At 52.8% G+C, this 20,522-nt stretch overlaps 1 protein-coding gene across 1 annotated transcript; it reads right to left on the bottom strand.

Moving 5' to 3' along the window:
• Positions 1–2,580: 2,580 nt before the first annotated feature.
• Positions 2,581–15,792, bottom strand: LOC131294779 (uncharacterized). The gene is made up of 6 exons (XM_058322823.1): positions 13,320–15,792; positions 7,690–13,280; positions 4,444–7,644; positions 3,984–4,371; positions 3,256–3,902; positions 2,581–3,186 (listed from the first exon to the last, which is right to left on the bottom strand). Exons 1-6 carry the CDS (start codon positions 15,790–15,792, stop codon positions 2,983–2,985), a joined length of 12,504 nt encoding a protein of 4,167 aa, XP_058178806.1. The 3' UTR covers positions 2,581–2,982.
• Positions 15,793–20,522: the final 4,730 nt, after the last annotated feature.

Here is a 20,522-nt window from a genome sequence, read left to right as displayed (position 1 = left end):
CACCAGATGCACACGAACTGGCGATAGAGCAACAAAAATGTACGAGTACTACGATGCTAAATGCGTGAAATAACACATCACGTCTGCTGAAAGACACCAAAATATTCCACAAGATGTTCTCAAGACGGCAGCAGCATTTCTTCGCCTCTTTCTTTTCTGCACGCACGTACACCTAATCGTCCGGTCTCTCTTTCTCACACGCGTTCCAAACTAATCGCGCAATATACTTCCGATGGCGCCAGGGAAGGAAGAAAGGCCTTTGAACCATATTGCACCGTGAACGTGGAATTACGATCTTGTAATTGATTTACAATTTCTTATCGCCACCCCATAGCGTAGCTTGTACTTTTAACACGATTTCACAGTGCTACGATTTAATAATACGTCCGACCGTCACGAGTCTTGAAAATGAACTGACAGCTTTGTTGTCTTGTGCAGTGCACCTAGTGATGGGGAAATCGGCTCCGCAATCGGATCCGGCTCCGACCAACTCCGTCAAATTTTAAAGCCGGCTCCGGGACCGGTTCCGCACTAACGGCAAAAAAGGGGGTCCAGTAAGCTACGAGTCGTCGGTTCGAAGCCGGGCTGTTAGTTAGGAGCAAGAAGTTCGGAACCGGTTCCGGGCTAATGTAGGAGCCTGCTCCCGGAGGCGTTAGTGCGCTCTGGAGTGTCCATCACTACAGTCCACCTAATATTTACCTTTTAGCCAAGGTTCTTTCAACAAAGTTTCACACCAAGATGTCTTTCTCTGAAACGTGATTTTTTTTTCAAAATTGAGAAACAGCAGAGTTTAATTGCAGTCATCGAACATCATAAAACGCATCCCCGTTGAAGTCATTTTTGATTTTAATATATTCGTCATCCATTCCATTATGTTTCGCTAATGCTTGCACCATCATATTCTTACGCTTGTCTTCGCTCAGTTCTCGTATCGAATATAAGTCGCTGTTTTCGGTAGTACCATTACAAATAATAATTATTATATAATATTGTTCTCTCTTTTCCTATATCTCCTAGTTGGTTAGCCATTTTAAACGTTCATGCCGTCTGTTTATTCTTTAACCCTTTCTCCGCCGTTAGTTTTACTATTCACTTTCGAAAATCATCACAAAATCTTTCGTTTATCCAATGCACAATTGCATTTGTCCGCTCTGGCCATTCATCATGCTCTCTGCGAAACGTTCCTATATGTATATTTTATCAAACGCTCAATGTATAAACACTCATCACCATTAACATTTTGTGCTTTCATTTTCCTACTCACTCAAGGCAAACGACCAATCCGTCACAATGCCTCTCGTCTGGTCAACTCTTCTTGTTCCTAACTATATCAGCAGTGTTAGTAGTTTGTGATAAAACTTGCAGTTGTGCTATTGCACATGGACTGAAACAAACAAACAAAAGTCAACAAGCTAGTCCTTGTTTCTGGACCTGGACACAGCTCATTCATCGTTTCGTTATTTTCTTCTTCGTCTGCACAGTAAACCCATGAAACCTCCTTCTTGCATAACGCTTATCATTAGCCTTGCCGTTCTTTTAAAAAAACTACCATCTGTTAAATACCATTACCAAACCGATCTCTCCTGGTCCCGCCATCACTCGATGTTTCGGGCCTCATTGATGCTACTAGTCTAAATTTTGTTCATTTTCTAATACTTCCTCTCAGCTTTCTATCCGGGAGCTGGCCGCTCGGTGGACTTTTTCATCAATCATATCTATTAATTGCAGCAAAAAAGAACATCAGTCAATGGTATCCCGCGGTAGTCAATACATTTCGTATGTCAGATTTTTTTCGTAACAAAAACGTTTCATGCAAACGCATATTCGAGTACTATTTGTTTCTGCTCTGTGCTTATACAATCATATTTATTGCATCCCCGAGTTTACTCAATGCTGCCTATCGGAGAAAATAAAAGAGCAATTTGTTAGTAAAGAGTTACCCCTCCTTTGGAGAGGGTATGTACAATGGGTTCTGGTGTATCTAATTAATTGCTATTGTCTATTCAACGATATAATGATTAAAACGAACCTACATCTCAAAAACAAAGAAACACATAACCTAACAATTGTTTAGATAGAATAAGGTTACGAACAATTATACTAGAAACAAATTAAATATAATCGAACAAAAATATATAACTATTGTTAATCTACTAATGTTTCTCTTGCCAGGCGTGCGGAAATTGTGTTGTGCACTGGCTATCCTATCCGTGCGACTGATGTGTACGTACAAAGGGTTGTAAGAATTGTTGCTAAAAGTAAAGTAGTAAAAAGTAACAAACACAATATTTGCAAAGGAGTGCACAGAGAAGCAAGCAGGTAATGCGGGGAAAGGAAATATTACGGGTGGAAGGAATTGAATAAATATTTCGTCAAATGAAAACCCTCAAACTTTGCTATCCACCAAATTGCTGTGTGACAAAGTTAAGGGCACGCTTTCCCAGCACCACGCTTGGAACGAAACAAACTTGTTATTGTTTACTAAAATTTACTACATTCTCTATCGTTTAGTCGGAAAAAAACGAACGGTAGTTTAAAAACAAATTAAAAACAACACAAAATTGCCCTCTTCCCGATTCCACTGCATGTGATTGCGCAATGCAAAAACAAAAACCTATAAGTATCTATTACTTCTGTGATGAAACCGAGGCCGTATCGGACGTTTCTATCATTTTGCTGATACATTGCATTCGACCTTGCTTAATTCCTCTCGCTTTACAATACATTTCTTATTCCGGATAGTGGGAACACAGCGCCTTCTAGTGATGTATGGGAGGGTTTGCTTGAATTTCATGTAAAGTGGTAATACAATCGTAAACGAGTTTTCTAAGATTTACAACACGGAGTTGCTGTCGTTTGCCGTGCCTTTTCGCTACGCTTTTCCGTGTGTAAGGCAACATTTAGTTCTAGTTGCATCGATTATCGTGCAAACTGTGTCCAGATTTAGTGCCGTTAGGGTTTCGATACGAATTGCACACGGATTTAGATGCGCGTCATCATACTCTTCACCTGCAGCAGGCTCTTGACGCTGTCATTGTACTTCACTAGCACCACCTTTGACGCGTGTATGTTGAGCTTTTCGCCGGCGCAGAGCAGCTGCAGGCAATGGGCCCGCGTTAGGAACTCTTCGAACTTCATCTCCCGTATCAGATCGCGCTGGTTGATGACGGAGTTATTCGGACAGATCTACGAATGTAAAAAAAATGGTGAGTTAATTATAGATTGCTTGATCCAGCGCTACTAAAGTACTCCCACCTGTCTTAGTACGGCTTCCTTCGATTTGAATTTGAGCAATGGACAGAGGTCACTCAGCAACACCCAGCGTTCGTTGTGTTCGTCCTTCAACGCGTACAATGGTGGTAGCGGACGGTCCGACTCTTCGTACTCGAACACCATCCCGTCGGAACCATCCATGCCGTCATTCTCGTTGTCGTCGTCGTGCAGCTGCGCGTCTTCCAACCCATCAGCGGGTTTGCACTTTTCTTCACCGGACCGGGCAGCAACACCATTCGGCAGTTTCGTTCGGTTTTCCCCCTTCAAGAAGCCGTTCACCAGCGTGTTGGCATCTTTCTGTGGGTCACGCTTCATCACTTTTCCATTGCGCAGCCCAACACTGCCCCCGACTGCTACCGGGCTTTCAGGGACACTACTGCCACCACCGTCAATGGTCGCATCTGCAGGGATTCCATTTTCCAACGGTGGCTTCGAGTTTACTTCTTCGAAGGTCATGATATTCGAATTCGAATCACAACGTCGTTCACCAGAGGAACAGCTCGTCGTACCACTGGCACTCGTCCCGGTGCTAGTACTTCCTGCACTGGTATTGAGCGACGAAATCCCGCTGTCTTCCCCATCGAAATCAGGAATGTGCGAAAACACGTTGTATCCGCTTTCTTCTGCGTCTGAATAACGAAAGTGGTACAGTTACGAAAGTCATCTAGTATGCTGTTTTTCTTGAATTTTTATGTAAGTTGCCAACTTACCATGCATCTTCCATGGTCCATCAAATTTCCACGCCGTCTTAGTCGGACCCATGCTCTGCACATCGTTCAGATGGTCCTGCAGAAACCGTATCATACTATCGCTTTCAGCCAGCTGTTCCGGCGTTGACCCATTGTAGGTGGTCAGCATTGGATCGGCACCGAACGATAGCAGCAGGCGCACGATTTCGATGAACGAATTCTCCACCGCCTCGTGCAACGGACGCATACCGGACGGGGCCGGTTCCGAGTGGCTCGCGCCATACTGTAGCAGATAGTTCGCAATGTCCAGATGTCCCTTGGCGCACGCTTCGTGGAGCGGTGTGTAACCCGCGTTGTCCTTCAGGTCCGGGTCCATATCGAGCCGTTCCAGGCAATAAACGATGACGTCCTGAAAGCGAGCCAAACCGATCGGTTGTGAAACTTCATTCGAACGAGTTAGTACGTGTGGTTAGCAGCTTACCGTGTAGCCAAGTCGGGCCGCTTTATGCATCACACTTTCCCCGACGCCCTTGTTCAGTACCCAGCTGCGTATTTCCTTGTTGATGTGCGTCTCGTCTTTCACCTCCAGCCTTTCGAAGGCCGACATTGGTTTCTTTCGCGACTCCCCGTGAATGCCACCGTATATGCCGTTAATGTTCGAGGACGACGCCCCAAACCCCCCTCGATGGTGGTTGCTTCCATTGGCTTGGTTGTTGTGGTGTTGTTGGGACGGTTTCTTCTTCTTCCGGATGTAGTCAAACCCCGAGCTGCCCTTTCGTCGGGAAGTGCGGTGTCCACGGCCACGGCGTTTCTTCTCCGGCATGGCGTTCCCCACCACACCGGTCGATGTCGATGCGACCACCGTCGCTCCCGGTGGTCCCGGAGTCGATGCCACGGCGAGCCCTTTGAACGACAGCGGAGTTCCACCGAGCAGATCTCGCTCCGATGCGACCGATGGCGTGTCTCGCTCGGAGTCCTTCATGAGCACACTGCTGTCCTGTGTTTCGTCGTCCCCTTCCACCCTCATCCGCTCGTCGTCTTCATCGTCCTCAGCCCCGTCCTCTTCTTCCTGCTCCTCGTCGAGTTCCTGCTTGACCGATACGGCCACCCCTCCGCTGCTACCATCCAGCTCACCCACAATCCGGTCCACATTTCGCATCAGCTCGTTGTACTTCTCGTCGTACGTGACATTATGGATACCCTCCTCGAACAGCCCACCACAACCGAGCGGTGGGGCCGACTGTGGCCGTTCCTCATCCGCACCGAAAACCTCTCGGATCATCTCCTTACTTTGCATCGCTTTCTGTTCGGTGCGGGTGCGCGACTTCAGGATGGCCGTGTCAAAGAGGGACTTTTTCTTCTTGCAGTTCTTGGCGAAGAGCGACTCCGACTCGGCACCGGGCGTTGGAAGAAGTTCGTACTCCTGCTTTGGCTTCACGGTGATCTCGTTGTTGTTGTTGTTGTTATTGTTGTTCACGTTAGCTTTGGCGCTCGCTCCCTTCGCTTTTTGCTTGCCCGTGCCCGCAGCAGCAGTAGTGCCGCCCGTTCCCGCTTTGCCCTGCTGAAGCAACGCAGCGGCAAGACATCGCCGATGGAGCAGTTCGATGATGGAGCTGAACTTTTCATTGCCATCGAGTTTCTTCTTGCGTTGCTCCTGGAGCGACTCCGGGCGCTCTTCTTTAACTTTCACCGCCTGGCCACACGCTTGAGCGGTCGGTGGTTGCTGCTGCTTCGCCGCCGCTTTCGTTTTAATACGCTTCGGAGCGGGTGGCGTGGATACGTTCGGTGGTCCTCCTGCTTCCTCCTTCTGGTTGAGCTTCTTCACGATCTCCGAGAACGTTTCCGAACCGTCGCTGTGATGCGGGGAGTCCAGATCGGGCAGGGACGTAGAGATACGGTGCATATACAACCCACCACCGATGGTAATGAGCTCCGGGGGCACCTTCAGTGATCGCTTGTACTCGTACAGTTCCTTTTCCCAGCCGGGATAGAAATGATCGGCCGGTCCGGTGGAGGCGCCACCGTCTTTCACGGAACCTTTACGCGACCCTCCCCGACCACCACCTCCGCCCGACGAACTGGAGCCCGCCGAGGCGGCACCGGAAGCAGTCGGTTGTTTCTTTTTGGCGGACGGTTCTTCCCGTCCGCTTTTCGTCGCCGTACTTTCCCGCCGGGAACGGGATCCCTTACCTACGGAGGCGCTCCCTTTCGAGGGCACTTTTCCTCCCGCTTGTTCGGAGCCGTTTTTTGACCGGCGTTTTCGCAAACGTTCGTTAAGATCGGTAGCTCCCGGTGCCGCCGCCGTCCCTTCGTCGTCGCTAGAGCTGCCCTGATCCGATTCCACCGAGGAACTGGGCCCGTTTTTTGACGCCTGACGTGTGCGCTTCCGTGGAACACCGGTCACCTTTTCCGCCGACACTGCTGCCGGTGTCGTCGTCGTCGCCGCCGATCGATCCGAGTCCGATTCGGCCGGCTTTGAGCGCTTCCCCGCCGACGACGCCGGGGTTTCGCGGGAGTTTTTTGTCTGCTTCTGCTTGGTCGGGGTACGTTCGTTCTCGATCCGTGCCCTCCGGTGGTTGACCGTGGCGGAAAGGTTTTCCACGATCTTGTCGTTGCGCAGGACCTTCGAGTTGGAGCGACGCCGTTCCGCTTCCCGCTTGCTCTTCGAGCGGGTCATCGTTTCCCGGTCTTCCGCCTCCGACGACGACGAGGAAGACGACGACGACGAAGATGCAGACGATGACGAGGACGAGGAGGAGGAGGAACCACCGGATGAATTGACCCCTTGCCCTTGCACCACCGGTGTCTTGGAGCGGGAAGTGGTGCGCGGTTTGGCGGGGGGCTTTTTGCTCGACGAACCATTGCCGTTGGCCGGTTCCTCCGACTTCCGGGGCGTACCGTTGTCATGGTTGTCAGTTGATTTCTTTTTCGCTTTTCCTTCGCCGGTGGTAGAATTGTCCACCTTTACCTGCTGGCCGCCACTCTTGGAGCCACCACCGGACGTTCCCCCGTTTCCCGCACTACCACCACTACCACTCCCACCGCCCTTTTTAGTCGAATCTGCCCGATGGCTGGACGCGTTCCTTTCGCCCTTGACCGGCGGGGTACGCAACGCTTTCGATGTCTTATCGTCCTCCGAGCTGAGATCGCTGTTTTCATTCGGATCCTGCTTCAGAGTGCTCGTCTGACAACGTGTCATCGTGGCCTGTTGTTGCTGCTGTTGTTGCTGCTGCTGAGCCCTCTTCGCTCCACCAAGCGAACCCTTCGGACGGCCCCGCTTACGACGGACCACTTCGGGGGGCTCTACTTCGGGCTGCTCGCTCTCCGATGACGAGGCCGACGACGAGCGACGTTCGAGGCGCTTCCTTTTCGCCGCATTACTACTGTTGGCCAGGGAAGAGTGCAACAAGGGACGCTTCCCACCACCCGCCTTAATCGTTTCGTCCTCGTCGGCCGTCACGTCACCGTCCCCATCGGAGGATTTCAGCACCGACGACGAAACGATGCTCGACCGGTGGCGCAGCTTACGGACGCGTGCCTTTGCTCGTTGCGCCGCCGCCGACGCTAACCGGGCCGTGTCACTGTCCGTGCTGCTCGACCGACCCAGCTTAGCCTCGTGCTTCTGCTCCAGCTCGAGCCGTTGCTTTTCGCGCATATTACGCGCCAGTTTGTCCGTCAGTTTCTCCACGGTCGAGAGCAGCATGTTCCGGGTGTGACTATCGACGACCATATGCTGAGGCTGCTGCCGGGGGTCCGGTTCGTCCTCGTCCCGGTGCTGTTGCTGCTGTTGCTGGGACTGCTGACGGAGCAGCAACAGTGGTTTATCTTCATCGCTCGAACTAACACTCCCGCTACGATCGAGCCGATGTTGCTTCGGCGGTGATCGGGCGGAATTGAGCACATCCTTCGGTACGGCGGACAGATCCGCACTGGAACCGTCACCAACGGTCGCCGCCATCAGCTCACCGCCGTCCTGCCCGAGCCCGTGCCAACCACGTCCACCCACCGGCGTCGTCGTTGACGATCGTTTCCGTCGTCCGCGCTTCTTTCCCGTCTGCAGCTGCTCCACGAACTCATTGCAAGCGCTTCCCCAGTCCACTATATCCAGCAACGGTGTCGCTGCTCCTGCACCGTCACCGAGCGGCGCATCGGTTCCATCCATTTCCGTCTTACCACCACCACTAACGCCTCCTTCGTGATCCTTTGGTGCGTCTCCCTCCCGCTTCGAGGGATCCGGAACGCTCGGTGGCAAAGGCAACGGTGTGTAACCCTTCAGTTCACCCTTGGTGCGAAACCGGGCCGATGACGAGGGAGCGTCCGGTGTGACGGGGGTTGTGGGCGGGTTGGAATGTACCGGAGGTTCCTCCACCGGATCGCCGGATGGGAGCTTGCGGAGCTGACTGATGCGTTGCTTCTCCTTGAACTCCTTCAGTTCCAGGCTGGTGCGTAACTTCGAAATCACCGCCTGGTCCGCGCCACGATGATGTTGTGGATGTTGTTGCGACGACGGTACCGGTACTGGTACTTGTGGTGGTGGTGGTGGTACTCCTCCTCCGTAGGGTGAACTATGCGGCGGAGGAACGTATGGAGAACGTGCCACTTCGATTCCGCCACTCTTCCCATGTGAAGAAGGCAAACTCTGCTGTTGAAGATGATGAGGAGGAGGAGGGTGTTGTTGTTGCTGATGTTGATGCTGGTACTCTTTCCCACCAGGAACACCCGCCGAACCGGTGTAGTGTATGTGCGATTGCATGTGCTGGACGCTGGTGGACTCCGGCGAGGACTTGGGTGGCTCACTGTACCGAAACATTGGCTGTCCACTTGGATCCTTATGCTGGGGGTAAGCTCCGAGATGTTGCGGATGCTCCGAATGGTGGTACTGCGGATGATACGCATGGCCATACGGTAGGGAACTACCGCCACGCAGGTGCGGTTGATGATAAACCGGGGCCACGGGATCCTCCCGTGGTTTCGATGGTCCCACCGGTTGTTGGTGTGGATAGTAACGCATGTCCGGAGGGTACTGCTGCTGCTGCTGATGTTGTTGGTGGTGATGCTGTTGCTGTTGTTGGTGGTGATAGTTGGTCGTTATGACGGAAGGATGGACAGCAGTCTCCGTACGCTTACTACCGCCTCCAAGCTGCGGTAGGTTTTCCCCCGTTCCATAAGGTTTAGCTGGGCCAGCATGGTAAAGTCCGTCCTTTGGTGCATTTTGAGGATGGTATCCAGGTGTCGCCGCTTCATGCCCCGGCTGCTCACGTTCCTCGTACTTGCCCACCTTGGCCGGCGATGGAACATTCGGTGAACCGCCGGATGCGGCCTTCGATTGGGCAGCTTCGGCCGCGGCCGCCGCAGCGGCAGCAGCTGCCGCACGCTTTTTCGGTACCAAACTCTGCGGCAAACGCGTGGGAAACCGTCCGGATTGAAGGTCGGCGATGACGTCCGACGAGGGGGACGTTTTCTTCTTGAGCATGTTCTCGACAAACTTGCGATCTTCACTCCTGGCGTCGTCCGGGCGGCTTGGAGGTGGTGGTGCTACTGCTCCCTGGTGCTGGTTGGCGGAAGCAGATGGCGGTGGTGGTGGTAGAGCTGGCGCACGGCTTCCCGAAGGAAGTGCCTGGCCAGTGATGATGCTTCCACCGAGCGGTTTCCCACCTCGCATATAATCCATCGTTGGCTGATGTGGCGCATTCGACATGCCAGGGTGCGTTGGGCCTGGTGCTGCTGCTGCAGGGGGATAGTAAACACTCTTGCTACTAGCCGAACCACTGCCCGATGCTGGACCGGGCTGTCCTGACCCGGGTTGTTGTTTTGGGCTGGAGTATGGATCTGCCTGGGATTTGGATGAGTTCCCCGGTGGAGCAGCGGGATCATATCCTGCCGGGGCTCCATGCGGGGGTAGTGGGTAGTGGGGAGAGTAGTGCAACACCGGGGTTACCAGCGGTCCTCCGACGGCCCGATACTTTGCCGACATATACGCATCCGTCGTCTTATCATACCCCGGCGGTATGGCGGGGCTGATTACGGAAACGTGGCGGGGAGGAGGTGGGCCAGGTAGCGGATCCGAAGGTCTTCCACCTGAGGCCACCGGAGGTGGTCCACCACCCGGTGTCGACCCCCGACCGGAACTGTGTGGACTCGGTGGAATATGTTTGTTGAAGTTCGGATTGAAGTCCACCTTCGGAACGACCTCTCCTCCTCGCGGGCGGGTGGCCAACAGGGCGGCACTACCACCACTGCTGCTGGTGCTGCTACTACTGCTGCTACTACTGCTACTGATGCTGCTATTGCTCGCACTCACATTCCCATAGTCATCGCACCCGGTCGAGTCAGCCTTCGTTTTGACGGTTTTCACCGAAAGATCCAACGGAGATTCACGCTTCGCCGGAGCAATGATCACCGCCGTTACAGTGCCGACACCATCGGCGGTCACACCACGTTCATCACCACCACCACCGGTGGCTCCTCCAGCCACTCCTCTTACCACTCCCTGCGATGACGCCATCGAGGAAGACGCTCCAACTCCTCCCGTTGGTCGGGCGGAGTTCGAAAGAGTGTGTTGCTGTCCGGATCCGGCCACTTTGGAAGCCGGCGGAGCTGTCGCAATGACACGCACGGGAATGTTTTTACTACCGACCGGTGGATGGATAACGGCCGACTCCGACGTCGCCGCCGCCACCATCGGGGGATGATGCGGGTACGAGTACGATGATGAGGGAGCGCTGGAAGGGACTGACACTCCTCCGTTGGCACTCGCCGGCACTGGGCCAGCTTGTGGCTGAGGTGGTGGTGGTTGTAACGGTTGCTGGTGTTGGGGCTGCCTTCCCGGTGGATAAGGAAGTGACTTCCCGTGATGTGGAGTTCCCTGCGAGCTTTGGGAGGAAGACGATCCTCCGTAGGATGGATGTGATGCAGGCTGGTAGTGGCGATCGTAGGAGGCCGCATTTATCACAGAATGTTGCGGTGGATTGCTGGCCGACGGTGGTATCGCTACCCCGGTGGCGTACGGTGTCGGCATCGGGTAGGTGGACGACGACGAAGGCTGATTGGCGTGATACGGAATGCCGGCGGTTTGTTGTTGTTGAACAGCGCCACCTCGGGGATCATGCGAACCGTTTGCCGCAGGATCTCTCGGTGGTCCCGAATGCATGTAAACTGACGCCGGGCCAGGAGTCAGGTGGTACAGGGACTCATTGGAGCGATGGTGAAGCGGTTGCTGTGACGGTGCACCTTGCTGACCCAATGGCGAGGGATCGCGCGACGGTGGACCGCTGTACTTCCGATGATGTGGCGAGGGCACCGGCGAAGGGGTTGATGTCGGTGACGGGGTGGCCTGCGAGTGATGATAGTAAGCACCGTATGGATCATACGCTCCATATACCGGTTTCGAAGGTCCACCACCCGCGGCGGCACTGCTCGAAGCGGAAGATACCCCACCGGGACTTCCACCAGTCCGGGGAGCATTGCGTGAGGGTTGCCTTCCCGGCGTTGTGGCCGCTTCGGCAGCCTGTTTCTCCTTCTCCTGATGCGCCTGGTACACTTCGGCGAACTTCTGCTCCATATTGTAGTCCAATCCGGCCTTGTATATGCCGGGCGTTTGCCCCTTGGTGTACGGATCCCGCTCGGCTTCCGATCGGCCGTACGGTTGCTGCGCCGGCGGTGGGTACTTGCCCGCCGCCGCCATCGGTTGCGTTGGTGAGGCGGCCGAACCGTACGCCGAACCGGACACCGGGCTAGGTGAGTTCTTGTACTGACCACCGTGTTGCTGAGGGTGATGGTGTTGCGGGTGAGTGTAATAGTGGTGAGTTGGGCTTGGAATCGAACCACCCGGTGGAAGGGGAGCCGGTGATGACACGGGACTGGTTCCATTGTCATGCGGACTACTGCGTGCGACAACACCGCCACCTCGCTGCTGTGAAGGAGTAGGATGAGGAGGAGGAGGAGTTGGTCCAGCACCTGGCCAATTCGGTGGTGGAGGATGCATTAAACCGGACCCGGCGGCCTGTGGATGAACCGGTCCACGCTGATGGTGCATCATCGGATGATAGTAGGCGTCATAAGGCGATCGACGATCATTCGCGGGAGGATGAGGAGGTGGAGGACCTTGGGAAGTAGGAGTTCCCTGCAGTGGTCCCGACGTCGGTCTACCACTTCCACCACCACCACCTCCCACCGATGGCCTCTTGTGTTGCCTATAGTCCCGGTAGAGAATCTCCTGCGAGTTCTGCAACATCTGTGCTTCGCGTCGTTCGGCCGACGGTGACCTGGCTGCGGCAGGATGTGTCGGTTGCTGCTGAGGTCGCCCAGCGATGTGGTTCGGGTAGGACGGTTGCTTCACCGTGATAATGGTACCTTCCTGTAGCAGTTGCTGCTCCTTGTTGTGATCCAATCGAAACTCGGGATCCTTCACCTTCGGCAAACCGGGATGGTGATAGTGTGGCTGCGGTGGCGCCACCGTTTGTTTGCTGGAGCTCCCACCACCGACCGGAACCGGGACGGTGCCGGTGGGTAGCGCGGCCTGTTCGGGGTAGTACGTACGCACGTTGTTCACGATGATACGCTCCGTCGATGGAGGAAGCGGATGTGAAGGTTTGCCACCGTACGGGGGGTAGGGTTGGGCACCATAACTTCCCGGGTGTGGCGAGGCGGACGACGACGACGGTGCCGGAGAGGGATCCCGAGGGGCCGGCGAAGAAGAGGACGATGAAGATGATGGTCCACCGGTCACACTTCCGTTCGAAGAAACCGGTGGCCGATTGCTTCCCTGAGGTTGCGTGAAGTGTGTGCTGCTGAATTCCGGTGGGTTCCAAGTCTTGGGCACACCGCCCGATGGTGGCGGTTGTGGTCTTGCAGACTTTTTGTGTATCACATGCGCCTGTGGTTCCAAATCCATTGCGTTATCCAACGGTTGACCCCGATGGTGGTGGTGATGGTACGAACTTTCCGCGACAGGCTCGTACGGCGAGGCTTTCGGTACACTTCCCGAATGGGTCGTGGTGTCAACTACAACACTTCTCTTCAGTCCCTCACTGTGCGGCTCCGCCCCATTGGAGGGAGGTGGATTCTTCAACTGTAAGTCGGCAATATAGTTCCGCTCCTTGATGAGCTTACTGAACGTATCCGGCGAAACGTACGGAGAACCAGCAGGCGGCGGAGGCAGTGACTGCTGCCCCGGAGATCCCGGATATCCAGCTCCAGACCCAGGATGTCCGAAGGCAAAACCTTTCGAAAAGTCCGGGTTGGATATTTTCAGCTCACTTGTTGTACGCACACCCGCATTACTTGGGGAGTTGGTGGTCACCGTTGTCGAGGCCGCCGCTCCGGAAATCGGTGGAGAAGATTGACTAACAGCGACACCCGGCATGGAGGTGGAAGAAGTTGCGGTGGCAGTACTCGAGACCACTCCTAAGCGGCTAAAGTCGGGCGTTTTCATGTGCAGCTGGGTAAGACTCTTCGCCGCCGGACTACTACTCGTGGAGGACGCAGCCGTTGAAGTCGATGTTGCCACCGCACCACCGCTGGAGTTGCCCGGTGGCGATGGGGAAAACTTGGACTGCTTGGAAAAGTCCGGAATACTGGCGTAGTACTGTGGTTTGCGTGCCTTCACGGGCAAATGTTCGCTACTCGCTACCAGTTCTCGCGAATGCGGTCTTCTATAGCCATCGTGCGACGTTGTTGATTGTTCTACGGCGGAGTTCTGAGGTTCGTCGTTCTGAGACGCACGGCCGACAGCTTCTTCCCGAAAGTCCAATGCACTGTTGCCGCCGTGCCACGTTCCGCGTGTGTCTTCCAGCTCTCCCGACCCGCTGCTAACCGTTTCGCTCGAGTGACGCACCCTCGGCACTGGCGGGCCGCGTTGATGATCCTCTCGGGTGCTGCTCGCCAGTTCCCTCACCGAAACCGTATCCACGGTGCCATTAACCAATGGCACCACCGCCGCCGCCGCCGCCGGCGGGGCCACCAGTGCCGGGGGAGTCGTTTTGCTTTCCTCCACCAGTCGCAACCCGGCCGCATTTTTCGCCTTGCTGAGGGAGGAAGTTGTGGCCAGCGTTGCCTCACCGTTGGACCCTTCACAGGCACCGGAGATGATGAGACTGCTCTTGGCTAGACGTTTCCCCCCATCCTGGAGGCCCTTGAGAAGCGACAGCTTGATCACACGATCTAGCAGATGGCCCCCGTCTACCTTCAGCTCGACCTCATCGTTGGCCACCTCGGTGAACTGGAGGGGATTGCGGGCGGTCGGCTGCCCCGAGGGTGACTGATAGTCAGATACTCTCCCACTGTTAACGACCCCTCCTCCTCCGACTGCTTTCCCATCCACACCGGACACATTTCCCTCATCCTTCGAAGGGTCGCTCGTATCTTTGTCACTTTTCGACGTTGTACTACTCTCGATTGAGGCTCTCTCTCCTCCCGTGCTCGATCGTGGTTCCTCCCGGCCGGAGGAAGAAGGCCCCGGATCCGGTTCCGGTGGAACGGTGCTCGATTCGCGACTTTGCGACGGCTCAGTATCCTGCTGCAGTTTCTCGTTGAGCGTGTGAGTATTTCCGTTGGTACTGCTCCCAACGGATGCGTTCTCCTCGTTGGTTTGCTGCTGCCGGGGATTGTCCTCAGCGTCACTTAGACGATCGTGTACGCTGCTGCTTCGAGATGTCCTTGCCTCTGGTTTCTTTTCGCTTTCCACCGTCTTCATAATTTCACTCGATGTTGAAGGTTCCGGCTCGTGTTTTCCATTCACTTCCTTCTGATCTGGTGCCCCTTCGCTCAGTTCTACCGCCCCGGCCCCGGCGACAGCTGGTGGTGGTTTGTCCTCTATCACAGCCGCTGTATCAACCGCTGGTTCCACGGCCGAAGTGGATGATCCAATGTTCGGCTGCGGATCTCCAGGTGGATCATCATTCGCATCCCGACCCGACCCGACGGTTCGGGCTTGGTGAGATTCTTCCGGCTCACAACTCCCACTGGTGCTAATACTATTTACATTATCACTACCATCGGTGCCGCTGCCTCGGTTCAGGTCAGTCGTCAGGTCTCTAGGGGGACTGCTACCGCTGCTACTGTCCACCGCACACACTGCACTGGACCCTGCGTCGACCGGCGGCTCCACATAGTCCACGTGCTCTTCAGTCCTTTTCTCCGGTGACGCAGTCGATGATTCCACCTCCGGAGGAGGTGTAGTGGCAGGCGGTGGAGGAGGCGGTGGTCCACTCGGTGGCACTTCACTGTCGTTGGAAGAGGATGTGGGGACGGATTCAGAAGACATCTCGCAGGAGCTGGAGCCCGCTTCCTTCGCATTCACTTGGTCTGTCGATGCGCGCGGCGATTCAAGGACGGGCTCATCCTGCTTCACCTCACCATCGTTCGGCACGAGGTACGAGGAGGTCGTTTCCATTGCCTCCGATTGACCCTGATCGATCACACCGACACCGGCGCTCTCCTTCTCCGTCGGTGTTTCCGTCTCTTGCGTAGTTGTCGTTATTTCCGGTGGCGACTGCCCGCTGTTGCCCGGAAGTGGATCGATAACATCCGCCGGTTTCTCTGGTTGCACCGATTCGGTGGGCTCTTTTGTCGACTCATCCTCGGTACCGACCGCTGAATCCGCGGGTGTCGCCATCGATGGCTCATTAGGAGTAGGTGCCTCTTCCGGTATCCGGGGACTGCCGCTGGTAGTGGTGGTGGTGCACTGCTGAGTGGGTGGCGGTACAGGTGACGCCGGAGCCGTGAGTTGAGTAGAATTGACCTCCTCTTGTGTCGGTTTCCCATCGCCGGATGGAGTTTCTGTGACCGTGGCGGACTCTGCTGGTACGGCTGAAGCTGGTGATGGTTCCATCGTTCATTGGTTTATAACTGAAATGAGAAAGAAAGGAATGAAGAAAGAATTAATTAAGGAGTTTACATTAGGAAGAATAAAAGAAGAAGGCATTAGACTTAAGATTCATCAATCGTCACGACCCTTTCCACTCATAGCCGAAGACTCATGAATCTTTATCTTAATCCGAATCAATCCAAGTAGACCAATCAACTACATCGATGGTCTGGCCCCAACTAATGATGTGCAAACTGTGTCAGAGTGAGTGAGTAAGCCAATTCATCCTAATGAATGAGTGAATTGATTCAATTCACCAAGATGATTTATTTTGGCTCATTCATGCTTCGACTCAGTGAGAATGTATTGGCTTAGTGTGAATGTATTGACTCAGTGAAGGTGAATTGGCTCGTTGAGAGTGAATTGGCTCCCTCAGAAAGATTTGACTATTTTACAAGCTCAAAACTGCACATTTTTCGATGTATAATCAGTGATTATCAGGTCAGTTCAGTTCATCAGTAATTATCCATCAAAAAACTGCGTTATTTCAGCTCGCGAAAAAGCCAATTCACTCTCCCTGAACCAATTCACTCTTCCTGAACCAATTCACTCTCACTGAGTCAAATCACTGTCACTAAGTTAATACATTCTCACTGATCAATACATTCTCACTGAATTGATACATTTCTCACTGAGCCAATACATTCTCACTGTGTCAATTCATACTTGAGTGAATTAAAGAATTGATTCCCTATTCCAACTCACCCACTCTGAATTGAATCACTGAATCGTTATTCTCATCGCTAGCTCCAACCTACCACATACAGCGCACATCACCACCACAGTGTGCACAGCTTAAAGCTTATTAAAGAAGCACAATTAAATTAGGCACGCTCCCATTTGAGCTACGACCATTAATGCAATTTCGATTGCGACCAAAAGGACCGTGAAAATGTAGATTAAACAGCTACCGGCGAGCTGATTCCATATGGTCGTCTATAAACATTGTCCATCTCTTCCCTCTAATGTTTCCCGCCCTAGACACCACCAGCATCATAATGTTTTGCACAGGTGTGTGATACTCCTGGTCACCTTTAGTGTTAGAGCTTAAGCGGACGAGCAAATTGAATCATTCGCAACTGATTTCATCTTGCCCTCGTTCCGATGCTGACCTCTAACCTTTTGCCGCCTCCTGCCCTAACGCCAACCTGGTTTAAACTGACACTGGACTGTGGAACCTTCCTCAACAAACCTACACACAAACGGCACTGGCTCGACATCGAGGTCAGCATCTATGCCATTTGCACAAGGGCGAACAAGGGCGGAAGGGGGGGAAGCCCGGACCGGTAGATAATTTTCCAAGCCATAAAAACCGCCTCGAAGCGTGCAGTAATAATCTCGGGCTCTTCACTTTCCTTCCCTCGGCATTCTTCCCCTCCTTTCTTGATTGATGACGGAGGAGAAAGTGTCGAAGGACTCTTGGATGGGTTACTGGGTGTTTCTTTTTTTATTATTTTATCTATAAACATTGTTATTGGAGAAGGCGAACAAGCAAAACCTGTGAAAGCATAGGAAAAAAAAACAATCAACCGAACCAGTCCACCGAAGGTGTGTTCATTCAGTGCGAGCATGAAAATGGAATGCAAATTTTATGCTACCGATCTTCATCGGGAGGTGTGGTGATGGTGTTGCTGGCAACCCTAACCCCCGGTTACATTCGCTCTCTTCCTCCCCTTTTCTCATCAACAACAACAACAACAACAATGGCCTCCTTTCAATGCGTTCGCAACATTAACACATATTTTCTCACTGTTTTCTCTCGAACACAGCCACACGCACGAGAATGATTGAAAGACATCTTTGCAGCGCGAACTGCTCGTTGTAGTTGACATTGGGTGGCTGGAAAACTGTGGGGTGGGAAAACCCGACGGGCTCAACAAAAACCGGTGACCGCATCACCCCCGGGGTTGCCTGGTTTTCTTTCGACTGGCATACTTTATATATATTCCACGCATCTGCAGCAAAACACTCCACGAGGGAAAGGCTGCGGAGTTCAATTATTTATGCTCGTATCAACAGACACAGATTGTACCCAAACAACGGTTGGTCACCACAGGCCCTTCTTCTGCTGCCTTTGGACAACCGGTTTTCTTCTTTCACATTCAAAAGAACTGCAAAAACGACCAACAACGCCAACACTAGGGTGCCAACCAGGATCGAAACCACCACGAAGACGACAACATCGCCAGGCGAGACAACATCTGCAGGGAGACGGCGTAATCGTTGTGTCCCGCCACCCTCCCCTTTTACACGCTCTCCTTTCTGATCCTGATCCGGGGCCCTGTCTCGTCGCCCCATCAACGGCCCAATTGGCCGGAACGAGAGACACGACGTGGAAAGGAAAGCGACCGATAGATGCAGCGAAAAAGCGAAAAGGCATGGAAATTGCAAGGCAAGAAAAATAAGAAACTCTCTTTCTCCCCGCACAAATTGAGCACATCAACAAATTGACGTGAGTATAAACAATAAAATATAGAAGTGGAAAGTGAGGGGTTTGAGGGTGGGGGTGGGAAAACCGAGGGGAGAAAAAATGCCACCCGACCACCGTCCGAAGCCGTCACCACGCCAGTCTGCGCGACGGAACCGTCCGTGGTAGCATTGATGATTTGGGTCAACGACCTTGACAGTTCGATTTTGCATTCTTGCCTTTTTCGTGTCGGTGGCGCGTTGCATTTTAATTGATGCATTTATGATGTGGACCCTCCTCCCTCCATCTGCCCCATTCGTGGTTATGGGAAATTAAAGGGCATTTTTATGAATTAATTACCCTCGCGAAAGTTGCAAGAAAAATATCACTCGATTTCTTGGTGGGGAACATTTTATGTGAACTTTGCGACTCTCCGTCAAAATAAAATGAAATTGTTGGTGTAAGCTGACCATTGTCCAATCAACACTGACCAAAAAGGGGTATCGTAAGGGATGGTACGGTGGCTTCTCTGCAATACTGACAACAACATTGCAACAATATGCATCCAATGTGACGCCGGCAGCGTCGAAATGAAGGCCAAACACTGGCGCACACACCAACCGTGGACCATAAAAATTACATGCCACCACTATTATGTTTGCCACCCTCGTGTGTGTGTGTGTGTGCGGGGGGGCGGGATTCAAGCCAACATCATACAATACAACGCGGCGTCTGCGTGCTCCAAGTGCAACTTTCAAACGGTTGCATGGTGGAGCAAGCGGAGGGGGAGATCCCCAAAGGGAACATTATTCCGGTGCACCGAACGAAACTCCCAACGGGAGTCAGACGGGTCGACGGCGGCATGTTGTTGGAGTTGGAGGAGTGGGAGGTGTATGATTATTTTTATGACTTCCACCGCGAGTTACGAGAGTGAGCGCAAGGTGAGGGGGGAGGGAAGCGCGAGGGACGTCGGACCAGGTGGCTCGGTGTACAATTTGCATTGCAAATGCGCGCCCTGACAACTGATATCGTCGTCGTCGTCGTGGTCGTGGTCGTGGTCGTGGTCGTTGTTCGAGCTGGGGGAGGGCCGGGAGGAAGACGGAAATACGAGTTAGCTAGTTGCCCTAGGCTCTTTTCCAACCAAGAGGGGCATAAAAGTGAGCAGCCAACGATCGATTCTTGGCGTTACTTTGTTCCCCCTCGCCCGCCCGGAGCAGGTTCAGTTCCTGGGCGCAAACTATAACCGCAAGCCGTTGTTTTTTCGGGGTAAGATATTGAACCTTATTTGACCTAGTTTGATCAATCTGAGAGCTGCATAAATTGGGTCACCTAGGGGCTAATTTGATCTGAGAGTGTCAAATGTGTCCCGAGGACGAGGTGCCAACTTTTGTCGCCTATGAAAAACGTTTTACCCGATGATAAACCCTTAAAAGATATTATAGAACTCTCATAAGCTCACGATGCATTGCCACTCAGTATTCTTTGTGGCGAAATATCTGTAATTTTGGCAACACAGGAAAAATAATTAACACTTTGCCGTCCGGATTCACGCATAGGTGTAATGAACCCGTGTTGGAGTTTATCCGCTCACATCACTCTGGTGTGCTGTCAACGCTGTCACCTGACACTCGCCACAGCTTACTAGGATGTAAACAAACATCAAATGGAACGGAATTTCTCAACGCGCGTTGCTGTTCGTACGTTAATTCGAATAAAAATAGGACAATAATGCAAACCGATCGTAAAGCGTTTGTGAATTTTGCGGACGTCAAAGTGTTTTAATAAGTAAAAATCACTAGCTTTAGCTAAACAAATGAGAATAGATTACATAGAAAAAAAGGATGAAAACAAAACAGTTCAACAGTAAATGAGATCGTTTTGTTTGAGTTAGTAATTTTGTCCACATAACAATGTTTTAAATGTCACTATACTTTCAAACCCCATGTGTTACATTTTAAATGTGTCAAGCAGTCGGCAGAGTACGATAGAAATTCATCTGTTCACCAATCAATCACAATCGAGCAGTAAAATCTTAGCAATAATGCCAAAGAACATTTGGAACGGATTATAAATATGCTGTTTTCCCTACGATCACCAAACATCACACGTCCGGAAAGCGCGATCGCTCAGCGTCGTGTTGACCTTATATGGAGTTGGCCAAAAAATCGCGCGCCTGGAGACACTCTCCCGCCACCAAACCGAACACGGTTGAGACATGCAAATTGTGGGAATAAAATGAAATAAAACGGAATACAGCAAATAATGGACTCTGGACGGAGCTGCCGCC

The sequence above is a fragment of the Anopheles ziemanni genome, chromosome 2 (genome assembly GCF_943734765.1).
Source record: "Anopheles ziemanni chromosome 2, idAnoZiCoDA_A2_x.2, whole genome shotgun sequence".
In the NCBI taxonomy this organism is placed as follows: domain Eukaryota; kingdom Metazoa; phylum Arthropoda; class Insecta; order Diptera; family Culicidae; genus Anopheles; species Anopheles ziemanni.
The sequence above is the reverse complement of the archived record's forward strand: the minus strand, read 5'-3'. Positions and strand labels throughout refer to the sequence as shown.